Here is a 24,955-nt window from a genome sequence, read left to right as displayed (position 1 = left end):
TTTTATTTTATTTTTTTAATAAAAATAAATAAACACAATGATTTATTTATTTTAATACGTGGTGCCAAAGTTTGTGTTTTCGCCATTGAGAATGCATTTGGCGTTTAAATTAAATAACTCAGAAACTATAAAACATTTCAAAGTAAAAAGTTCCAGCATGTGTCTCCACAGTCAGCTGAATTATAAAAAATGTGAATGGATTTTCTAGGTGAAAGTGGTTTTTGGGCAGTTTTGCGTGGGGTTACCGAAGACACTAATAAGGCTCTGTTCTATTTAGTGTACAGTGGTTCTCAAACAGTTCGTACGGGCCATTTGGAACCCACTCAAGGACATCTAGAGACCCACTGGTGTAGCAGTGTGTTTCCAGTGAGCCAACATGCACAATAGCAGCACCCTGACTCTGTTTGACCAGAATAGAACAGAGCCTTCATTAGTACCATCGGTAACACCTGTGAAGGAAGTATAGGGAAGAGTTATTCTGTGTGCATTGGAATTTGGAGCCAATTCTACTACGAACAGGAAGGTTTCAACTATGTTAGACATATATTTAGTGCAGTCAGTTGGGCAGAAATGCATTTACAACCAATGTAATGAATGATTGGATGGGGAATCAGTTCCACTGAAGGCAAACAAAACGATAAAACCGACTGAACAGGAAGTGAACTGACCTCAAACCGATTTACGTGTGAGGAGTCAAGGAAACAATGTAGATAGTACAGGACCTCAAACAAAAGAAAGCGCCACACCGAGTTCTATCCACATTCCGATGCCTCAATATCAGGACAAATTATCCGATGCCTCAAGATCAGGACAAATTAAAACCAATTGTTTCATGACACCCAACCCTACAAGGGCGGGCCATGTCCACAGAAAGCCTTACTGGGACTGAGCTGTCTTAAGAGGGTCTGTGTGTGTCTCTAGGGCTAATGACACAAAAGGCTACTAGCACGCCAATAATGTACCTAAATTAATATTCATCATGTGTTTATACTTTAAAAGTAAATTCAACTTTTATACTGGAAGTCAATGTAGACAGTTTGAGGTCCTGGTGTCCAAAACAAACAGCTCCACAAGTCGTTTAATTGTGCCTAATCGATGACCGTCGATGATAGCTTATCGTTTGGGGGATGGTGGGTGTCTGCCAGGGGGTCTTCTGTACAAAAATAAACATCTCCTCTTGTAGTAAAATAGACGACAATCTTTTAGCGCTCTCGCTCTGCTCTGGAAACTGCCAGCAGCAGCGCGCACACACACACACACACACACACACACAACCAGAGGGTCCTGGTTTCACATAGGCTGGGCAAACCCAAAGGAACATAAACGGTACATAAAGGAGCGGCAGTGGCTCAGGGGTAGAGCAGCCGCGAGGTTCCCAGTTCGAACCAAGTGTCCTTGAGCAAGACTCTGAACCCCTAATTGCTCCCGATGATGTGCAGGTTGGTGCCTTGCATGGTTTCCTCAACCATCTGTGTATGAATGTGTGTGTTTGAATGAATCTATTTGAAGTGCCTTGGATAAAAGCGCTATATAAATGCACCATTTACCATAAAGAAGAGGTGTGTGTCTCTTTATGCTCAGGGCAGTGACAGCCTGAAGGCAAAATGAGGTGACTGGTTCAAATACACAGAGTGGAATTGTACCAGTCTGATGTTAGTGCCATGATGGAGCGATCAGGCATTACCAGTAGACTGCTGCTACCGGACAGATGACTATGGACACTGGTGGAAAGTATCTACTAAGTACATTTACTCAATTACTGTACTTAAGTACTTTTACTTTACTGGCGTATTTCCAATTTTCTATACGTTTATTTCTACTCCAATACATCTCAGAGGCAGATATTGTACTTTTAGTCAACTACAATTATTTAAAAACGACTTAATACTTAGTAGACATGCATTTCGGTCATTTGAAAATAACTGTTCTATAAGCTCCTTGAGCTTGTAGATCGGCTATTTTCACTGGATTTGTTTTACATTTGAAGATTTAAAATTGGACATTCTGCATAATGAGTACTCTTTACTGTTGGTACTTTAAGAACAATTTGATACCAATACTTTTGCACTTAAGTTACTTCCCACCACTGTGTGACACAGACATCTAGAGCTGACACAGACATCTAGAGCTGACACACAGACATCTAGAGCTGACACACAGACATCTAGAGCTGACACACAGACATCTAGAGCTGACACACAGACATCTAGAGCTGACACACAGACATCTAGAGTCCGCTGCTGTGACATATAAAAATCCCACCCGTGCTAAGTGAGGGGTGCTCTTATTATAGTACATCATCATGACGTAAAATAGACACACATGTCTATTTGCTCAGACACTATGACGTAAAACGTTTGTGTAGGACAAAGTTTGTGGACAGACACCAAAAGCTGGATATAGGAGGGGCTAAAATATCCTTTGATTCAACACAAGGACCCCGATGGATGATAAACACGAGGTTTGATTGTCAGACAGAGAGGGGTCTGGGGGTGGGGCAGATTAAAGAAAAAGGCAGCAAACTGTATCACCATGGCAACAGACAATTCTGGTCAGGCAGACAGACGGACAGACAAAGGCAAAACAGGCGGACGGACGAGTAGTAGAGGGAAATACGAAAACAAGGCAACACGTCAAGACAGGGTTCCACCTCCACCATGTTTCTGTACAAGTGTTTGTCACTGGAAGCGCATCGCTCGCTTAGTGACTTTCTACTTTTCCAACTTTTAAAAATGGTACATTGTCCAAAAAAAATAAAATAAAAAAAAAGGTTTTTCTGTGTGCAATTCTTTTAATCCAGCCATATTAGATGACCCTGGTTCAGGAACTTTACTACCACACAGATGGTCGGGAATCAATGTACTGACCTCGAAATTATACAAGACACACGAGCAAACACGGAGAATAAACCTACAAAATACTGTGTAGTTATACGTTGTTGGAATACTGCAGTGGAACTGTGGTAATAATACTTTGTCGCCATTGAAGGCAGAACACAGTACAGTCTTCGCAAAACACGCCGTAGTTCTCACTGCGTTACCCCGGGATTCTCAAGTTGCCTCCTCTTCCGAGGCCATTCTTTCAAAAACTAAAAGTCTGCGTTAAAATCTACGACGGCGTTCAAATTCTTTTCTCCACCTTTCCTCAAATACTGGTCATGGAAGAAATACAGAAATGCCCACGAAGTGGCACACACAAGATGTCCCGTGTGTGTCTTTGCATGGAATCTACAGTACATCAAACAGAGGAAATAATTAGAGATCAAAGTCCTTGAGATTCCACTTGGAGATGAAGCAGGTGGGTCCACTATGCGTATTAGAGTATTGTGTTGCACATACAGCTTGTAGGTAGACCGTTTCCGGTGCACAAAGCCCCCACACGCAATGAAGTTATAACACAGTCTTTATGCTCATGAAGACCGCACACATCCACGTGTGCGTTGGGGGTCTGCGGGTTAGATTCCCAACGCCCGCTTTGTCCAACTTAAAATAAGAACTTCCCTTATACGATTACATTTTAGACCCGTAGCGGTCTCGACGATGTGGAACTGAACATCCCACCTCGTGCATTTTAACACTCAAGACTTTGTATCCAGCTAGTGTCCAATCAGGTAGGACGAGACATTCACATTGACTTGAAAAGACGGGGACGAGATTGGTTTGTGGATCTGTTTTTCAGGAGTGGAGTCGGGAACGGAAATTAGAAGTGTACCGAGCAGGTCGAACCCAGGTCGGCTCATTTACACAACCACACAATTTAAACCCCGTCACATCCAAGACGTACTGTTAGTCCTACCAAGTTAACCCTGGATGAATGTGAATATCATAGTTCCAGCTCGGTTCTAGCCAGTACAGCTTGGCTCATCTCCCTTTTGGTGACAATGGACAGTTACAGAACTGACCTATACTTAGCTAGAAAGCAAAGAAAGCTACAGTACATTTAACCTGTAGTTTGCTGGTTGTTTGCGTCTACACTACACTGTTCCGAGCCAAACGGTGCCAAAAAAAGCACCCTGGTTCTATTTTAGGCTGTAGACCAGCACCGTCTGGTTCTGATCTACTCCGAGGCATCTGTGAAGCAGAGCCCAGGCTGAAGATGTCCTTGCGTCTCATCTCACATTTAGGATTTTAGATTTTTAACTCGTCTCCACATCTGTACTGACTCGCAACGAGAGAGCAGGTAGAGCATGAAGATTTCTTTTCACCCTGGGATCGAACCTGTGATGTCCTGGTTAAAGCCTGATTCGTACTATGTTGCACGATGGCGTCACGCGTCGAAAAACGACAGACTAACGAGCTCGCGACGCCTTGTGAGCTCGTAAGCCGGCCGTTTCCGATGTGTGGCACGTGTCATGCGATGGACCACGAATTAGGTTCATAAGTCTGTACTCAAAGCCCTGGCGCTCGGTTCAAAACCGGTCCAGAATCCAGTGCTGGTGGTACCAAGCTAAGATCACGTTTAGACTGGTCTAGACTAGTTCCATTCTGGTTTGGTTCTAGATCCCTGCCAGGGTTAGTCTCACTGGGGGGGGGGGGGAATTCACTGTGCGTTGGAGTCAGTCTTTTTGGTTGTGTATTTGGAGGCGTGGGGTTGGGTTCACCCAGGGGACAGTGGGGGGGGGGTTTGGGTCCTCAGGATTTGGGGTCTCCCAGGGGGGTTTGGGTCCTCAGGATTTGGAGTCTCCCAGGGGGGGTTTGGGTCCTCAGGATTTGGAGTCTCCAGGGGGGGGTTTGGGTCCTCAGGATTTGGGGTCTCCCAGGGGGGGGTTTGGGTCCTCAGGATTTGGGGTCTCCCAGGGGGGTTTGGGTCCTCAGGATTTGGGGTCTCCCAGGGGGGGGTTTGGGTCCTCAGGATTTGGGGTCTCCCAGGGGGGGGGTTTGGGTCCTCAGGATTTGGAGTCTCCCAGGGGACAGCGCTCCATGGAACCGATGGACACCTCCTCGTCCGAGAGGCCCGTTTCCACCGCGATCACCAAGGACGCCACGGAGGAGCTGCTCGCCATTGGCTGGAGCTCGCCTGCACGCACACGCAGGCACACACACGCGCACAAATTCTTAATTTAGAGCCACTAGTTAAAAACATAACAGGTCTAAATATTCAAATGTACTGTCACACACACACAAAAAGGAGTACATGAATAATTGCTACATTAGTTTCTAATAAATAATCATGGTGGTAATGTTATGTAAGAATAAATAAAACATTCGATTTAACTTACGGCATTTCACATACATTTACATGTCTTGATGTGAAATGCCAGCAACAGGTGTAGTGCAACAGAGTCACCAGCGGGTGGCAGTATAACGCCATAATATTCCTAAGGTTGCCAAAGATGGGTCATAGGCTTAGCCTAGCAGTACAATGTGAATGTGTTATCAGAAAAGTGTGTGTGTGTGTGTGTGACGTGTGTGTGTGAGTGTGTGTGTGCCTACCTGTATGTGTGTCCGTGGTAGCAGTGACAGGACTGTCTCGCAGGGTGTCAGGGTCCTGGTAGTCCTGGGGCAGACCCATGCGTCGGACCCCGGGGTCCAGGACTACGGAGGAGGAAGACCCCCCGTCGCTCAGCGCTCCCTCGCTGGACGCCTCCAGGGCCATGCCGCCCACCCCTCCTAAACCCACCCCGCCGCCCATACCCATGGCTAGCTCATAGTCCAAGGGCAGGTCATCCAGGCAGTCAGCATTCAACTGAGAGAGAGAGAGACAGACAGAGAGAGAAAGAGAGAGAGAAAAAGAGAGAATTAAAATTTAATTATTATATAGGCAGTAGTGGAAAAAGTATTCAAATGTTTCACTTAACCCATTAAGGCCTGGAACGCATCAGTGCTAGATTTTAGCGCATTGAGACCCGAGACCAGATTCTACACAAATTCTTCGAAATCATGACAGTTTTCTGAAAAACCTGTGTTAATCTGTGGTTCTCAAACTATTTCATTTCAACGACGCCAAAGATTATATGTAATTGGCCGCCGACCCCCATTTGAAAATATGTTGTTCCAGGGACCCCCCAGAAGCAAAGATATGAGTTAAAAATATTTGCTGAAATAATTCAAAGATATGCACACATTTTCACAATTTTTCAAAAATAGCAGATCTCATTTTTCAACAGCTAAAGTTCAAAATAATGGTTAAAGTGGTTAAAAGCTAAGGCGACACAGATGCATTCCAGGTGTTAATGTGGTTTTAGTTGCTGAAAAGTAACTATTTGGCGGTTTTCCTATCGACAGTGACGAAGTGTGCGATATGCAGTGTAAAACACATTTCATCATGATGCCAATAAGACATATCTCACTAGGTCCAGAGCCTCTGGGAGCAGAAGCAGATGTAAGATGTCTGGACATGATTAAGGGATCAATGCTTTCAACAGCTCTCTCTCTCTCTCTCTCTTTCTGCCTGCAGGCAGCAAACAGCAACTCCACTCCTGATTTTCTATCCGGCTTGTTCCCAAACGAGTCCCACTTTCTATTGGCCGTGACTTGAGCAAAATGTCCTTTTCTGTTTACGTTTCCTTCCTACAATTTTCAACTTTTATTTCAAAAGATTCAAAAGATTTTTTTTAAATAGGGCATTAAGTGGCATTAAGTTCATGATGTACTTTTCTACAGTTTGGACCCTGGAGGAGACACTAAAAGTCTCTTTCGGGTCTTGAACTAATAACGTTCTATCTTACCAGGACCATGCGTGGCTACAGAGATTTTATAACTGGTTTGATATTTAATCAAACACCAGATTTAGGTCTGGTAATACTGTTTTTTTACGCAATGGCTTCTAGGGCCGAGCCATCTAGGACATTGGTTCCCAAACTTTTTAGCCCATGACCCAAATTAGACATTCCCCCAGGACCCAAATTAGTGAAAATAGACTATCTACAAGCTCATCGTTGTGAGCTTGTAGATCTGCTATTTTCACTAATATGTAATGTATGGAATTTCTTAGATTTTCTTTTATTTATCCATTCATAAAATAGTATTAAGTATTAATTCATGAAAACTGTAGCTTTTTTGGGAATGTTTTTAATTATAATTATTAAAAGCTAAATGAACAAAACAAAAAAATTAAGGGACTCATAAAAATGGGTCCCGACACACTGTTTGGGAAAGCGATCTAGGAGAGGGTCTGTGAGTGAATGACTGACTGTCTGCATCTTATGTCAAACCGCTGGACTGATCAGTGCCAACAACACATTCTGAGCTTGTAGATCTGCGTTTTCACCGATGAGATATGGTGTTGAGGGAAATGGGAGCCCTGGGGAACCCCGGGCCAGAGCCATAGAGTATTGGACAGAGTTGCGACATTGAGGGGGCAGAAAACAGCCTGGTCACGTGGTTCATGTACTCGCGCAAGCCCATAGACTCCAATGCATTCCGTAAACTTCCGGTGTCCCTATTCGCCAATAGAAGTCTATGTAGAAGAGCAGCCATTGGACATAACATTGAACATAACTCTGTCTTACTCTATGGCTGGGCAGAGCCCATTTTGGGCGGGAACCCCTTTGGTGTTAGCATTATGTTATGCTTTAGCTATTGAAAAATAGCAGATCTACAAGCTCATAGCGCGCCACCGAGTGGCGCGCTACGAGCTTGTAGGTCTGCTATTTTTGAAAAATCGAAGAACGACTGACATAGAAACATAGCTTTTTCAGAAAACTGTCAGGATGTAGAAGACATTTTTAGAATCTGATCTCAGGTCAAATGGGTTAAGGTGACTTCAGACCAAACAAACTTGTTCAGACTAGTCAAAGACTACTTAAAACTGCCAGATTGCAACAGACTAGCATTTCTTTATCTGCACTAAACCTGTCTGCCGACGAAACATTTCCCCCATGCAAATTGCAGAAAGCAGCGCTGGTTTGCAGTGTTGCCAGGTCTGCTTATTATAAGTGACTTTGGGCTAGTTTTCCTGTAACATAGCTTAATATTCATAGTTGCCCGTTGCTTTATAGTTTGGGCTTATTTCTGAAGTGTAGTTGCTTATTTGGGCTTGCTTTCATGATTCTTTTGGAAAATAGCGGATATAATAGGGCTCAAGTGGTGAAACTGTTGCTTCTTTTGGATTTGTTTTCATAGACCTGGTCACTTGTTTCACTCAGAGAGCTTCTCGCCAAAACAAACAAAGATAACATTATTTTCGCTAGTCTTGCTTTGGAGTTGATTGATTGGTATCATAATATTAATTGAGAGTTGATCTTGAGAATATGGCATCTAGTTCACACAACAGTAGTCAGCCCTGAAACATGACGAGCAGACTAGAAGTCCACTCTACAGTGGAGTAATTTACCCCCTCATCACAACATGGATAGGGTCGCTCCCGACTTCGGCAACCGATGTCGGGATGTTCTTCATCAACGGGTTCTGACGCGTCGATAAGGCGATATGGACGGCAAGCGACGGGAGCTTCTCGTCAGAGCTTCTTGTCTCCTGCCAACAAGCTTGCGACGCATCCAAACAGGCCGAGAGCCAACCGTCGGTGCAATGTGGAGGTAGCTTAACTCTATGGCTCTGCCCCGGGCCAACTAAGTACAAGTGGTTAAAGAAGACAGCAGGCTTCTGTGGCCCTGTGTGCATTCTACACATGGCTAACCACCATACAGAGACATCTGCCAATGCATGCATGCTTGAATTATGAGACACGTTCAAATGATAAGTTAAATTGTTATGTGGCAACACTTTCTAGTAGTCTGAGGATATGTGTCTGTAAATCACTAAAAGTTCCCAGTGCTCTAGCCATAACCATTTGACATTCTTCAAGTTAGCAAGAAGAACCACCAGACAGACACACACACACACACACACATACAAGAGTGATTAATGATACAGTTATCCCAGCTCCAGAGTGCAGTGTGACGAGGGCGTCATTGGGGAAAACCGAAAATACTTTAATTACAACCCATCACCTATAGGTTTCTCACAGCCAGAGGGTACTTTTGGTTTAACATCTCTCATTACCCGATTTACACTCAAATCAACGTATATACTTATAAATCCCCAATACTCCATACTACACCATAATACTACATTCAAACTAAATACAACAATAATAATAATAATAATAATAATATACAGTACACACTAAAGCATGTATGAATGGTATGGCTCAAAACTACAACACCGTTTTCCAATTTAAGCATCAATTGTGGTCATTTCACACAATTCCTGTTACCATACTGGCGGTTTTGTTTCACTGGTTGCTCTCTTCCCAGTGTGGAACCAAATTCCAATCATATCACAACGTAAACTCATCACAAAGGAAAGTGCCAAATCCCCATATAAACTTAAAGGGGTATAGTCAGTAGTCACACATGTCTCAATAATGGAAGCCCTGTTGGCGAACAAAGATAGTGACCTGGTCCCGTCTGTGTTAGGAGTTGGCTTTGTCCCCGTCCATTACATCTACCTCTGGCTGGCTTTCAGAAATGCTGTTGCTAGCAACAGCCGGCTTTTATTTAGCTGAGTGGGTAGATAGGCCTTATGGTGACTCTCCACCAAACAGACAACTCCAACAGGCTCTTTCCATGCAACAGACAAACTAGTCGGCCGATGGAACTTGTTTTTGCATCCCCCTTTATTTATACCGTTGGTATAAATATTATTATACCAACGGTAATAATCAACTCCTACTAAGTGTGTAGTGTTGTACTCATAGTGTTGTACTTACAGCGATGCCCAGGGCTTTGAGGATGTTCATCTTGCACATGGGACACGTCCGATGGTCCAACAGCCATGGATCTACACACGACTTATGGAACAGGTGCCTACAGCCAAGAAGACACGATCACATCAATTGATACATTCAAAATGATACCAGAAATAACACAGTCTTATAGAGCAGATGTCTACAAGAACACACAATTACATCAATACACTGAACTCACGGATGAAATAATTTCAACCACTGCCAGCCAGGTATGAAGGCCGTCATCGTACCTGCATGGCAGTATCCTGACCACGTCGTTGGGTTTGTAACCTTCGATGCAAACGGCACAGTTGTCGAAGTCGGCCTCAGTCTCCTGGTCTCCTTTCCTGATGGTTCGAACCTGCAGCTTGCTGATGGCTTTCTTTGCAGCGTCACCAAGACGACGCTGAGAGACCACAACAAAGACATGACAGCCTCAGAACATTGTGTATAATTATGATCATTGCATGTATGGATGAATACTGTTATGTATAAATAAATACATGTTTGTCTTTCTGGGTGTGGACTGGAGCAGTGTTGATTTTGTCGACATGGATGGATTAAAGCCCTTTAGGCTACACGTGATCACAACGTGTTATATATATTTAGACGAACAAGAGGTAGAAGGCTAATCCATACTACCACTGGGTCCGTCTGTGTTGTACACGTGTCTCAACAGCACGCCTGTGTCTGTGTGTCACTTCGACACCACACTTCCTCTCCAATTCTCTCTCTCGTCTCTCTAGAGTCTAGACTCCTCAGCAACTGTAACGTGCATCAGCCGATCTGCAAGCCCACAACACGTCGCTGAAGCACCGTGGTGTAGGCTTGTAGATCAGAAATAAATAAATAGTGTGTGACTGCGCGTCTGTGGGAACCGATAGTGTGCTGTTCCTGCCAAAGTGTATAGCTTAACTTCAGCTCAACAGCGAGCTAAACTCCAATTCCCCATAGAAAGAATGACAGAATCGTGATGTAAAGTTCCTTTACCGAGTGGTTCTTCATCTTTACAAGGTCATGGAGTAAAAACTGAAACAAACATAAAATACAATACAACATGCATGAGTTCAGTTTTCCTGTTCTTCATTTTACAGTAGCTTGTAAATACAATCCTTATTTAATCCAAAATTACCATGAAATCCTTTAACATTAACTTATTATGCATGAAATTGACATTCACAAGTTCACAACATGAAATACAACATCATCACATGAGCTTGTAGATCTGCTATGTTAGAAACATTTTTGTTGGAAACATTTGTTGAAAACCATAGAGTGTCACGTCCAAAATATGAACTTACAGCATTGCCTCCTGGTGAAGGTATGTAGAAGGTGAGAAAGAAAAGCTTCACATTGCTGCACAGAGAAGTAGTGGGTGCACTCTCTCTGCTGCCTCTAACACAAATGATGTTTGCAAGCCCACACAGCTGATTACTATCCAGTGAGTGCAATCATCTAAACTCACACACCTGCCTTAACTAGGCCAAATGTCACAGTGACCTCTTCTAATCAAGAAGGCATTTCAATATAAGGGTCCTTAAGTCTTTCAAAAATAAAGCCTTTCTAAACATAGCGGTTTATAATATAAATGACATTATAAAACAACACAGATAGGGAGAACCAAAATGTAATTATTTGGATAGGTTCCCGGTACTCAGCATGTTGGGTTGGTTTCCTGCTTGGTCCCGAGGTTCGGTACCCACCCCTAGTCTTTTCACTAAGCTAGTACAACCAACCATGGAGGAACGATTAAAAGTCAGTGCTGCTCAAGTTCAATGGGTTATGTTAAAAACCACAAGCCAAGCCAGACATATTGGTGTGGTCATGGACTCAACAGCCACGTTAACACAATTACAGAGCAAGTCTTATGTCACCTTAAGAATATATCATGGATTAAAGGACACATGTCTCAGGAATATTTGATTTAGCATAATCAATAGAAAAGAAAACACAAATTACAATAACATTTAGAACATGATTTGTAAACAATAAGAGAAAAATCACACCCGTGTGAAGAAAGTGGTGCAACTCCGTGTGGGCGTCCCCGGGGGGACCCACATGAACGAACCCAGGGTGCCGGCCCGATTCCGGCGAGCCGCACCGCGTCCGAAACGGTTGAGAAATGACAGAGTTACCGTGTGGGGGTCCCTCTACTGTACCCTTCACTGTACTGTACTGTCACTGTACTGTACTGGCACACCCGAAATCACCATATATACTGTTAATATGTGCGTGTGTGTTTGTGTTGCGCACAGGTGGTGAAAAGCAACCATGCTGTTTTCGTGCTCAGACGCACCCACCCACCCACCCAGCCAGCCACACAGTCACTTAAGGAAGTGGTTGCACCACTTAATAAAAACTATTCATCTTCAGTAGACTTGACTACTGCAACAGTGTCTTTTAGAGGTGCTCTGATCGATGGGCCACCAATCCGTGATCGGACGTTTTTTACTCAAAATGACTCAAAATGACTCGATTGGTGATCAGCATTTTACCCGATCTGGAGAATTTATCTTTTATACCATTTAAGTGGTATAAAAGTTAAGATATATAGTATAATATCGTTTGCATTTTTGCGACAGGCCTAAACATTCTTCCCTTCCTCCCCACACACACACACACACGGGAAGAGTTTTGACATAATAATTTTGGAAATATTCAAATTTTCCCCTCACACACAGGATCGGTATTGGCTGATCGTGAGAAAAACAATCAGTGATCGGTCCCAAAAAACTTCATCGGAGCTCCTCTAGTGCCTTTACAAGTCTCCCTAAAAAGGGCATTCAGAACACTGCTGTCCTTACCATATCAAATTGCCACACCAAACAGACAGTAAGTAGTTGTACACTTCATTCACTCAATAATTCTACTGACACCGCCCCTCATGCTTCCTATAGTGCATTTAATGTGTGGTTTTGAAAACTCTGTTATGATAGACCAACTGCCAAATTTCCTTCCAGCAATTTTCCTAATTCTCATCATTTCTCACGGTTCCTGTCACGTGCGTTGGCGTATCTGAACCTACTGGATGTAGTAGACCAGTGTGTGTGTGTACTTGGTCCTTGTCGCGTGCGTTGGCGTATCTGAACCTCTGGATGTAGGAGACAATTGTGTGTGTGTGTGTGTGTGTGTGTGTGTGTGTGTGTGTGTGTGTGTGTGTGTGTGTGTGTGTGTGTGTGTGTGTGTGTGTGTACCTGGTTCCTGTCGCGTGCGTTGGCGTATCTGAACCTCTGGATGTAGTAGACCTGTGTCTGTGTGTGTGTGTGTGTGTGTGTGTGTGTGTGTGTGTGTGTGTGTACCTGTACCTGGTTCCTGTCGCGTGCGTTGGCGTATCTGAACCTCTGGATGTAGTAGAAGACCAGCCAGGCCAGGGAGATGATCATCAGCACGATGAAGGAGATGGACACGAACACCACGGACGTCCGGCTCACGTACTTCTGCAGGTTCCTCGTCCCGATGCTGATCGTCATGGTGACCGTCACGTTGCGATCCAGCAGGGAGACCACCTCGCGGCCTTTCGGCTCGGGGATCATGATGGCCACGACCTCACCCGTACCTGAAGGAGGATGATTATAATCGGATCAATTAAGGGCTGCAACTGCCAGTTAATCAGACTTATTCAACTTGATGGATTATTTATTAATTTCCCCAAAGATGAGAAATCTCACATTTTGCGTTTTGTGTTTTCAGTGAAACACTATAACAGGCGGCAAAAACTGTGTCAGCCCTAGTGTTATCTGATTCAGAAAAAAAATATTAATCTTGGATTACTTTTTTCAGATAGACAGACAGTTTTGGTCAAAACAAGCTTTTTTCCACGGCCCCTAACTCGCATTTGATAATTTCTTTCTCTTCGGGTGAAGAAGACACACTGGCACTGGCAGATTAATTAAATCATTTATACCTGGCACTCAAAGAGTTCAAAAGACTAGGAAGCAGCCAATCTAAACAAGCTACAATGCATTGTGAGCAGGTAGAGTCCAGTAGGCTTAGCTCTGACCTCAAGACAAACCCTCAGTCCTTGTCAATACAAGACACAGATCGTGAGAAGGATAACTTAAACTTAAGCACAACTTAATTGTGTGTGTGTGTGTGTGTGTGTGTACACTACTACTCCAAGGCTGTTCTCGGAAATTAGTGTCGAAGTGTCCTTGAGCAAGACTCTGAAGGCCCTAATTGCTTCCGATGTGTTTGAATGTGAATATAATGCACAATCTATGTAAAGCGCTTTGGATAAAAGCACTATACAAATGCACCATTATTTAAGGTCCACCTTATGACTAGGACCTGCAGCAAAGCAAGTATGCAGTGAAACATACACACACCAAGCCTTCTCTCTTGAGACTGTAAATAGCGCAAGGAAGGTCATTCTGACATTATTATGGTGCATATGGACTGAGTGCACACACACACACACACACACACACAATCCCAGCTGTGTAGATGACAGGATGTGGAAATTGTCACGTTGTGAACAGGAAAAACAGCCGTGTGTCTCTCCATCTGTAACACTAACCCTCCTCCTCCAGGTGTACAGACAGTTATACACTGTTATAATAACACACACACAATTCCTCTTAGCGGTACTCTGTGATTGACTTATTAACAAGCAGCACAATGTTACACAGTCAAAAACAAGGCTAAAACAAAGGCACATCACCACCACACACCTACACTAATGTCAAAGCCTGCCCTTCGGGCAAGAGACTGTAAACATGTTACAGCCCGTTAAAATCAAATGACCTACCTAGTGCGCACGCACACACACACACACACACACACACACACACACACACACACACACACACACACACACACACACACACACACACACACACACACACACACACACACACACACACACACACACACACACACACACACACACACACACACACACACACACACACACACACACACACACACACACACACACACACACACACACACACACACACACACGTTCGATTTTTATTTTATTTCGTTCAGTTCTAGCCTGTCCTGTGTCTCCAGAACCGGTACAAGTCTAAAAACAAGCCTGGCAGTAGGAATGTGTGCAGTGAAGTAGCATGTATACACAACTGCAGGTTTACACATGCTAAAACGACACAACAGTATGTCGGTGAAGTGGCTGTGTGTGTGTGTGTGTGTGTGTGTGTGTGTGTGGGCAGTAGGCACACTGGCAACAGCACTAGTGTTGACATTTCTGTGGTCAACTACTGTGGTACCCGCGAATATAACTGCACATTAAACTGCCCAGATTACAAACAACCTCCCTTTCTGTGTGGGAGACCTTAGAGTGGCCTTTCACCAAACAAGTGCAGTGAAGTGAGTGTGTGAGCAAAGTTAGTTTTTTTTTTTTGTCGTTTAAAATCACATGATCCCTAGTGAACATTCGGCGAATATAGCCGATCTACAAGCCCACAAAGTGTGGCATCCAGAGAAGACACCGTATTTAGTGTAAACAGGAGGTGGGCCTCACTGGCCTGCTATAGCACCCTGGAGGATTCTGGTCAACTAAAGTATAGGGTGTAAGTGGTTAAAACTCTTGTTTTGGTGTTTTGTCAAACTTGCCGGCACCGCTCGGCTGTGTTTTTTTTAATAATTTTATCATGACATGGTTTTATCACTTTGGATTCGGCATGTTCTCATTTTAAGGAAACCAAATGAAATGAACGGAACTAATCTCCTTTAAAAACCATGACAGACAGAGAGGAACCACGGATCACAGATTTCCACAGTGGTCAGGATGTGTGTCTGACGCTCACACTCACCAGCTGTCACTGGCGAACTGGGCACCCACCGGGATCAATTAGCTCCACGCCTAAAAATACACGCCTGGGATCAATGACATGCACACATGATGCAAGCACACATGTTGACAGGCATGCCCTTAACTGTAACACACCCCCCCCCCCCCCCTCCCCGGCATGACACGCCTAACCTTAACCATTGACCCCAACCTCACAAATATGCTGCTGTGACTCTAAAATGACCTCATTAAAGTTGACAACGGACCCTGACTTACACCCATCAACCAATATAAGACTGATTTGACCAACCGGTTTTATATTATTAACGTTGATTTTTGTGTTAAATAAATAAATCATATTTCCAGGGAGGGACTATTTTCGGGCTAGACTTTTCAAATCAATCAGCGCTTAAAAATCACAGATCACAACTATAGCCTACCTTGAGAAGACAAATATTTACATAAAATCTGTAGGGTATCGAAATCGGCCATAAAAATGTCATATCTGTATCGAATCCATCTCACAATCATTTTGATTATTTTCATTGATGACGGCGCAATAACAATGTGACCGTCAATGGCTTTGTACTCGCAGAGCAGCCAGTCTGCCTTCCTCTGTCTCTTTAAGAGTGTCAGCTTACCATCTACTTTCACCACCAAAACAAAAATTCAGTAATGAGTTCAATATAATATCAGTATCGGCCGATATGCAAATAACCGGAGATTGGTCATAATTTCAATATTGTGCATCTCTAATTTACATGGTTTGATTGTAAATTCTTTTTTGAGTGGTGCAACCACTCCAAGGAACAGCAATGTCCGTGTTAACCTATGTTCGTTCACCTATGTGACTGTGTGACCAAAAGTAGCGCTGTTGTGCCAGAAACAGAGAGAGAGAGATAGTGCTGCACTGTTGCCTGCTAATGAGAGACAGAGAGAGAGGGGGGGGAGAATTGCACCACTCAGTTCACACAGGTGTGATTTTTTATTAAAATTTCATCCAATCATGAGAGAACTCAATAACGTTATAGGATAATTAAACAAGTGAAATTGGAAGTGCTGAAACAACAGAAATTACCATTCAAAATTGTAAATGGACCGACACCATAAAATTGTTTATTTATTTTTGTGTTTTCACCACCACGGAATGTGATAATTTCATTGGCTGAGCAGCACAGAATGTGATGTATGATGATAAGAGCGCCCCTCACTTCACACAAGTGTGATGTTTAAGTGTGAGTTTATTAAAGAGCTGGATATTACGGGGAGACCCCTGTTACTGAACATAATAGTCTGATCTGAGGCACTACGGTACTACCTACCCTAACCCTTTAAAGTGATTAATGAATGTTAAGTTTGCAGAAAGAAAGCAACTGTCTATAATTAAGTCACAATCTAAAATCTGATTAATCTGCAAAAACTAAAAAAGCATTCAGAGGTAGAGGAAATGTGGACGTGAATTTAGAGTCGAGGATTTAGAGTTCGTTTTTTCTTTTAAACGTAGGGTAGTAGGTGAGCACGAGTGCTCATTTTCAGCAACGCCTGCTGCACATAGAAATGCACAGACAGACACACATTAACCATTCAGGACGGGAACCCCTTCTGGGGTTCTTGTTGCTATCTACAGTATAGCAAGAATCAGCCTCAGTCGCCCTAAATGGGTTAAAACCTTTCTGAACTGCCCACAGCCCTCTTATGAGACACAGACTGAGTAGAAAATAATTGTGCTTTAGTGAGGACCAATTATATGAAGATAGCTTGAAAAGTGGTGAAGTGGTCATTAAAAAAAACCTCTTTTGAAATATGTTTTATTTGCAAAAAAGAAAAAAAGTGATTTTTACTCAAGTCGTGACCCACAAATGGGTCCCGACACACTGTTTGGGAAACAGTGAGTGCACTAGAGAGCATTTGGGGGGTTCAGTGCCTTCTTAAGAGCACTTCATTGGGGGAGCCTAGGGTAAGTGGTGCCATTCTCTTCCCCACCCAGATTTTGTCCCCGACCATCCAGGGAATCGAACCGGGAACATCCCAGCAACAAGTGCTCACCTATAACCTTTAGGCCACCACTGCCCTTAGCGCGAAAACTAGGGGGGTGGCAACAGCCACCCCCTGGAAGTCCAAATGACACCACTGCGTGAGACTACAGTAGAGGTGGTTCAGTTCAAGCATCAGAAGCATGGGTTTGTTGTGCGAGGTCGTTCCAGTGGTGGAAAAAGTATATTTGCCTAGTGGAGTAGAAGTAAAACTCTCAAGTGAAGTACGTACGAATACCTCAAAATTGTACTTAAGTACAGTACTTAAGTAAATGTACTTAGTTACTTTATAGTAAACCACTGGGTGGTTCAGTTCAAGCATGGGCTTGTTGTGGTGACAGACAGTGGCTCAGGAGAGAGAGAGAGCAGCTATCTGGGGATTTCAAGGTTGAGCTAGAGGCACTATAACCTCCTTAACCTCATGTCCCCAGGCTTTCCACACAGAGGAAAGTCTAGGAAGAAACTGACCAGTATGCTTCAGTCTAGAATGTGGTTACCGGCTGGCGCCACTTAGTGTTTTTGTCTTACAAGTTTTACTTGAAGAGCATGGTTTTGGTGGCCATCTGTCAGATGATACAAACCGGATAAAAAACAACCTGAAAAGAGTTTACAAAACCCGTAGCTACTTCATAATCCCAGGAGGCACTATGGCGCAGTCGGTAGAGCTATCCCCTCACAGCTAGAGGGCCCTAGGTTTGATTCCCACCAGGCCTTTCTGTGTGGAGTTTGCATGTTCTCCCAGTGTCCCCTGGGGTATGTACTAGGTACCCTCACAAAAAACATGCAGTAATCCTGGTCTCTATACTGCCTCCCCCAGGCCAGCCGGGGTGCCTGATGAAGGGGAAAGGAACAACGTGGTTGGAATAACGTGTTCCTTCCATGCTCTACCCAGGTTGGCACCCAGGATTACAGCTTAGGCAATTGGCACCGGGTGAAAAAAGTGTTTTAGTGGGAAAATAAATGTAATAACTGTAGTCCCAGGTTTCCAGAAGGTTGTATACCCAATGTCCTATTCCTTTTAATTTGCCCATAGCTTTGTTTGATTGGCTAGGAAGCAGATTTGACCTGGAAACACATACGATTATGATATCTTCACGTGTTTGTGATTTTTCCAAGACACAGAGACGCTGATAGACAGTAGCATAGCACAATCTCAAACTGAATCAATATAAAACATCAAAAGGCAGAGATCTCCGCCCCTGGCAGTGAACCGATGGCTTTAAAAAGACGGAGATCGAGATCACCTTTGGTCTTAGTTGTAAGTTAACTATTAATAATTCGGCCCCAATGGGATGCATGATTTTTGGCCAATATCCGATGACCAATTATTTGCATAGTGAAATCAACCAATAGCGATATAGATAATATCTATCTATCGATAGTTTATTGCAATGTCTATTAGATATTGCAATCTAAGGAACAAACCTTTTTTCCACTAGGGTTTATCTATTCTTTTTTTATTTTTTTTATTATGTTTTTATCCCACGATTTTGCAAAAAAAGAATTCACCCAGTGTCAATTATCTAATGTAATCCTGGGCGCTACACATCCTCTGCCAACCTGGGGGGCAGTGGACAAACCTCATGTTCCTTCTATGCATGAGGAGTCCAAGCTGCTTCTTTTCACCTGACAGGGGGGGGAGTTTCCCTGGCCGGACGTAGCGCGTGGAAGGAACACGTTATTCCGACCAGTTCCTTTCCCCTCCATCAGGCGCCCGGCTGGCCAAGGGGAGGTAGTTTATCTATTATAACACCTGTTGTACAGCAAGGATGTAAGGTCTCATAGGCACTTGCCCGTCAGTCAAATGCTTTGTAGTGTTTGTAGATTTTTTTTAAAGTTGTGCCTTTGTTGTGAAAAGGATAGGCAAAAATACACCTTTTTGGTCAAATCCATTCGTTGTAAAAAAAATAAAATAGAAATGAATACATTTAATGTATGACCAAAATAAACTATTCTACTTGCCCAAAGCCTGTCATGCTATTGCTCACTTGCCTGGCGAACTGGGGCTGTTTGATAAAAAATGTCATGCCTACATTTTTAAACAAATACCTACATAGCTATGAATATGACTATGGGTTCACACTTGTTATTGTATATTTTTAAGTGTAGTAATAGTGAAATCAGCACATTATAGGTAAATAGTGCTCTTATTTTACATTCCACAGACCAGAAGCAGAGCACTCTGGCCATGTTCAGGTGTTTATACAGAATAGATATCTCGTGTTGTGTTTATAGACGGTTGTCACTTAGTGTCAAAGCCTGGATAGGGATTACCTTCTGCCTGTTATATAGTAACTGTGACTGGGTTTTTTTATTTAACATTTTTCCTAAAAAATTTATTTGTAGCCTTCATCATCACAGATCACATTCAAACATCCGCTTTCACTGTTATGCCGATGACACAAAACTATCTACCCTCCACAACCATCACCCACTCCACCTTCACCTCCTGTCTGACTGACATCAAAACAAGGATGCAAAATAACTTTCTAAAGCTCAACTGCAATAAATCTGAAATACAATTACTCATCATTGGCCCCGACTCCCTCACACGCACCGAGTCCTCTCATGACTTCTCCCTCACTATTGATGGCTCCACTGTCACCCCCTCCTCCCAAGTTCGTAACCTGAGCTAACCTCGGTGTCATCCTTGATCCCACCCTCTCCTTCCAGCCCCATGTCAAACAAATCGGGATCCGATGGTAATTCTGACGGAGCATTAGTCCGACATGCGGGAACAACAGTCAGACTAGCGCTCGAACATCATGCGCTAAATGGTAAATGGTGCATTTATATAGCGCCTTTATCCAAGGCGCTTTACATAGATTGTGCATTACATTCACCCATTCACACACACATTCATACACTGATGGCAGCGGAAACCATGCAAGGTACCAACCAGCACATCAGGAGCAATTAGGGGTTCAGTGTCTTGCTCAAGGACACTTCGACACTAACTCTGGGGGAGCCCAGGTTCGAACTGGCGACCTTGCGGTTACCATCCGGAAACTCTACCCCTGAGCCACCGCCGCCCCATGCGCTGCTCCCGTGCTTGCGGCTATGGTTAAGTTAGGGAAACCAGATCACCAAAACTGCCTTCTTTCACCTAAAACAGATTATTCAGATATTGGTCCGATCCGATACCAATTGCATTTTTAGGCCGATATTCTTTGAGACACACATCCAGGTTTTTGACCAATAACTACGTTTGTTTGACCCTTCAGAGGGTCAAACGAGTGCTGATTCCCTTCACTAATTATCTCATACTAGGACACATACTATACCTATGTGTAGGCAGAAGAATTGACCATATCGGTCCGATGCTGCCGATATTGCATTTGAATGCAGATGCGATATTGTGGATATGGGATATGACTGATTAATGGTGCAGTTTCTGGGTTCTGGTCTGTGTGGTGTAGTCATCATCATAACGTTACCTGGGTGAGGCATGGTGATGGTCTCGTTGGCGTTGCTGGAGCCCACGTTGAAGATGACCACAGCTGACGCATTCTGGTTGACAGCGTGGCGGATCTTCTCCTTGTAGGTGCAATTCCCATTGGCTATGAGGGCAATCCAGGGCACCGCCTGGCCGGCAGGCAGGGCGAACCGGGTGTTGGCGTCGCAGGCCGTCCGGTCGTGGGGCGAGCCGGGCAGCGCCACGATGCCTTTGGCGTCGCGCTTGAGGGAGTGCTCGCCATAGCGGCCGCACTCCGTCTTGTCGGTGCGGAGCTCGCCGGCAGTGGCCGGGTCCAGGTAGGTGATGTTGACGAAGGCGGTGTACCACTCCTCCCGCTCGGCCACCGTGAAGTCCAGACACAGCAGGTGGACGAAGCAGAAGGACAGCAGCCATGTGGACAGAGCCAGGCTGCGGCATGCCGCCACCAGGGACCCTGCCATAGTCCGTCCCGGGAAACGATATGAACAGACTGGCCGGTCTCACGCGGGAACCGAAACCACGATATATCGTCAAAAAAAATACCGAAAAAGTCACTCCACCATGCTAGCTAGCAGAGACCCTGCCAAACAGGTGTTTTGGTTTTTACTTATCGCTCCTCCTCACAATTATTGTCTCCACCAGGCCGAAGGCATGGGGAGAGAGTATGTTTTTTTCACCATGTATTTATCAAGTCACAATCTCAATTCAACCGGTGTGGTGTGTTTTAGCACCCAGCCTGCGTTCTGGGGCGGGTTATTACGGTGGTTCATGTTTACAAACGGGATTAGCGTCCAGAATCACAACATCAACGCCCCGTTCAACGTATAAAAGGTTTCATAAACAATTAAACGTGTCATCACCATTGTTCCAACATGCTAACAGGTAGCTTCGCAGCTAGCAGTGTGGTGGTTTGTTCCTCTTCTTCCTGGTTTTCGGGGGTCTCTCTGCTCCCGTCTATTGTCTCCTCTCCACACTCGGCTCTTTGCTTCTCTCACGCCTCTCTCCGTTCACATCTCTTTGCATTTCTTCTAGCTAGCAGCAGCGGACACGCAGCAGAAGAAGCCATTTCAGGTTGAACGAACGAACGCCGAGGAACAAAAACAAAACAAACGCGCCCCCCTCCCTCCCCGACGACCCTTCTTATTTATCTCACCACCGAGATAAAGAGAGCGGTGCGCTGCTTTCAATTCTTCTCCAGCTCCGTCCCCGTTTGGTTTTTATTCTTTAGAGATTAAAGCACTCGTCTCTTCTCAGTCTTCTGTCCAGTGTCCACACGATCGTCTGTTCTCCTTCCTTCGGCAGGAGCAGAGGCAGAGTAGAAGGAGACATTTATTACATGACATCCCCCCCACTCCCCCCAAAAACCTAGCAACAAAACAAACCGCCCACTGGAAACGCTCCACACAGAAACCCAGCGGACCTGCTGCACTCACACAGAGCTATAAACCAGCTGCATTCTAATGCTAGAACCAGAGGATTAGTTGTAATGTAGTTCCAGTTGATGCTGCTAGTCCAGTGTAGTAGTGTATTGTGTGTGTGCGGGTCAGATGAGGCGTGTGTGTTGTTTTGACTGGGCCACAGATGTGTGTGCATGCAATCGACGGACAGAGACACCTAGCGACCTGGCAGAACAACTACAATCACAGAAAACAACCCATCTAAAATCATATAGTATAATAGGCATTATATAATATTACCGACACAAAAATATATATATGCATTATATAATAGTGTTCGATTTCACAATGTTGATTGATTGATTAAATACTGTAGTAACAGTTTGTAGGGAAAAAAACGAAACAAGAAGTAGGCTACAGATCAATGCAAGGTCTGCTGATTGATTGATTGATTGATTGATTGATTGAGTGAGTGATTGATTGATTGCTAAGAGGGTTCAAAACACAAGAAATCCTATGACTTGTTTCCATTAAGGGGTCCTTCATATAAAATGTATCGGAAATGTAGTTATTGTATTGAATGTATAATACAGTTGATTGCCAATTTGGAACGATGCAAGTTGGAAATGCATGCCCCACCCAGATATTATGCATTGAAGCCTCTACAGTGGTGCACGTTGGGCACTGGCCTACATGGAACGATGCAAATGGAAATGCATGCACCACCCAGATATTAGGTCTGTGTTCCTTTTTTATGCCCATATATGGAGTTCTTTGTCAGGCAGAACAAGCCAGCTCCATATGGACCCTCGGCAGGGGCCCGGTCCAGAGCCCGGGCAGAGGCCTTTTGTGGCGGTTCTGGACAACCCTGGGTCCGACCGACTCGACACCGGGCAGTGCACTCCCTGTGCATGGGGGTGTGGAACGCATGTGTCAAATTTGAAGTCATGGGGCGAACATTTCTCGAGTTACGTGGATTACACGTGTACAGACGTACAGAGAGACATGGTGCATTTATAGATAGATTATATTGTAAATGCTTAGATAATTAGATTATCGTCAACACAGACTTACGTATCATACAAAAGACAATAGTTTGGAAGTTCATTGCTTGAAACAACTGGAATACAAGTCTGAACAAGTGTCCACGCTCCAATAAATTATTCCTAAATTGTACACTGCATGGCAGAGTTATGGGGGCCCATACTAGCCTAATGCACTCAGTAAACTGGGTCATACAAATGATGACACAAACATAAATCCTATATTTATCAGGTCCAGAGCTCCTGAAACACGTTCAGAGACAAGTTTTCATGTTAGTGTGTATATATGATTTATTACAGTCACAATATTATTGTTGCATTCAAACAGAACTGTTGATGGTCACTTAATTAGCCTATTTTAGAGTAAAAAGTAGAGCACATATCCATAACTCTTTGAAAGTAGGCCTATTCAAGTTGTGAAAATTGAAAAGCTTTTAATAAAGCTTTTCCACAATCTGCTTCACCTAGGGCACAGAATTAAATAAATAGAAGAAAAGAAAGATCAAAACAAAAGAAAGATCAAAACAAAAAATCTCTGCTGAGCTCTCTTATTGCAGTGGTTCTCAAAGTGGGGTCCTGGGACCCTCAGTGGTCCTTGAGGGGCTTCCAGGGGATCCACAGCTAAATTATTGATCTGAGGATGTAAAAATGGAACCAAATATTATGTACCCTTACAAGGTCTGTACCTCTGAGTGTGAAAATGTACAGGAAACGGACCTTTACAAGGTCTGTGGTAACTCTGTAACGAGTTAAAGGCCAATTTGCACCAAACTCTGCCATCCACTTGATTATTTTTGTCAGTAACTCCAGGGTCCGTGGCCTACTACTAGTAATCAAGTTTGAGAGTCGATGCCATCTAAAAAGTTGGCCAGAGGCCTATGGAGTGTGACAGAAATCAGCAATCAAACACAGATATTTGGTCAAACCATGTGACTCCCATTGGAAAAGCATTGTGGTGGCCTTAAAAAAACAAAAGAATGACCAAACATTTGTTTGATTGCGTTTGATACGTGTAAATGAGGCCTCAGCCATTCTGACAATCAGCTTGAATCAGCTTGATCAAAGCTGATTGTCAGCTGATTGTTCTCTCTCACTCATTCAATTCAATGCAAAGGGGCTTTATTTATTGGCATGAGAAAAGTATATTGTCAAAGCAAACCAATTCCTCACAATGAACTTAAAAAATAGATAGACCTTTATTGATGCACAGGGAAAACCAGTAGTCAATAGCAGGACCTCAGTAAGTATGAAGTGTTTATATTAAAATAAATTGAAATACAATGTAAATACATTGCAATAAAGTAAAATAAAATGTTTCATCCAAACAAAAATAATTCAACTTGAAACAATTGTTCAATTTGACCAAATTACAAATGGTAAAATTGAAATGGTTAAACAAATAAAAATAAAGTCACAAATACAGCATAAAATTACCAAAATCACTCTTCATGAAGGAAGAATAGTGACTATCTGTAAAAGTACATGCATTATTGACATTTCGGTCTTCGATAACAGACAGTCACTCTTTTTACTTCATTGATCTATCAACACATTCTTTTAGCAGCACCTTAACACTGTGTTGTCTGAACACAAACTTTAGTATCAAAATGTATTATAGTTCACAA

The 24,955-nt window shown here is 43.6% G+C and overlaps 2 protein-coding genes across 3 annotated transcripts in view; both read right to left on the bottom strand.

Moving 5' to 3' along the window:
* Positions 1–66: 66 nt before the first annotated feature.
* Positions 67–22,418, bottom strand: rnf150b (ring finger protein 150b). 2 transcript variants are annotated; one of them, XM_079491561.1, is made up of 6 exons: positions 20,892–22,418; positions 12,969–13,225; positions 9,921–10,075; positions 9,652–9,748; positions 5,433–5,685; positions 67–5,016 (listed from the first exon to the last, which is right to left on the bottom strand). In XM_079491561.1, the coding sequence occupies exons 1-6, from the start codon at positions 21,349–21,351 to the stop codon at positions 4,886–4,888; spliced, it is 1,353 nt and encodes a 450-aa protein (XP_079347687.1). In that variant the 5' UTR covers positions 21,352–22,418; the 3' UTR covers positions 67–4,885. The 2 variants fall into 2 exon arrangements, with proteins under 2 accessions (XP_079347687.1, XP_079347688.1); XM_079491562.1 differs by having other exon boundaries at positions 12,975–13,225.
* Positions 22,419–24,507: 2,089 nt separating this feature from the next.
* LOC306914499 (type II inositol 3,4-bisphosphate 4-phosphatase-like) overlaps positions 24,508–24,955 on the bottom strand; it is a 37,068-nt gene continuing 36,620 nt past the window's right edge. The window contains exon 25 of the mRNA XM_079491548.1: positions 24,508–24,955. This exon is cut by the window's right edge and continues 1,243 nt beyond it. The gene's annotated coding sequence lies outside the window, so the exon portion shown is untranslated.

Source organism: Electrona antarctica, assembly GCF_951216825.1.
Source record: "Electrona antarctica genome assembly, chromosome: 21".
NCBI lineage: Eukaryota > Metazoa > Chordata > Actinopteri > Myctophiformes > Myctophidae > Electrona > Electrona antarctica.
Note: the sequence above shows the minus strand (reverse complement) of the source record. Positions and strands in the feature narration are given on the sequence as shown.

Bases quoted from the DNA above. Each gene is read 5' to 3' on its own strand.
- rnf150b (XM_079491561.1), bottom strand. From the start codon at position 21,351: ATGGCAGGGTCCCTGGTGGCGGCATGCCGCAGCCTGGCTCTGTCCACA. The intron at 5,686-9,651 runs GTAAGTACAACA...TCTCTCTCTCAG, and splicing joins TCAAAGCCCTGGGCATCGCT to TTGAATGCTGACTGCCTGGA. The intron at 5,017-5,432 runs GTAGGCACACAC...GTGTGCGTGCAG, and splicing joins TACCACGGACACACATACAG to GCGAGCTCCAGCCAATGGCG.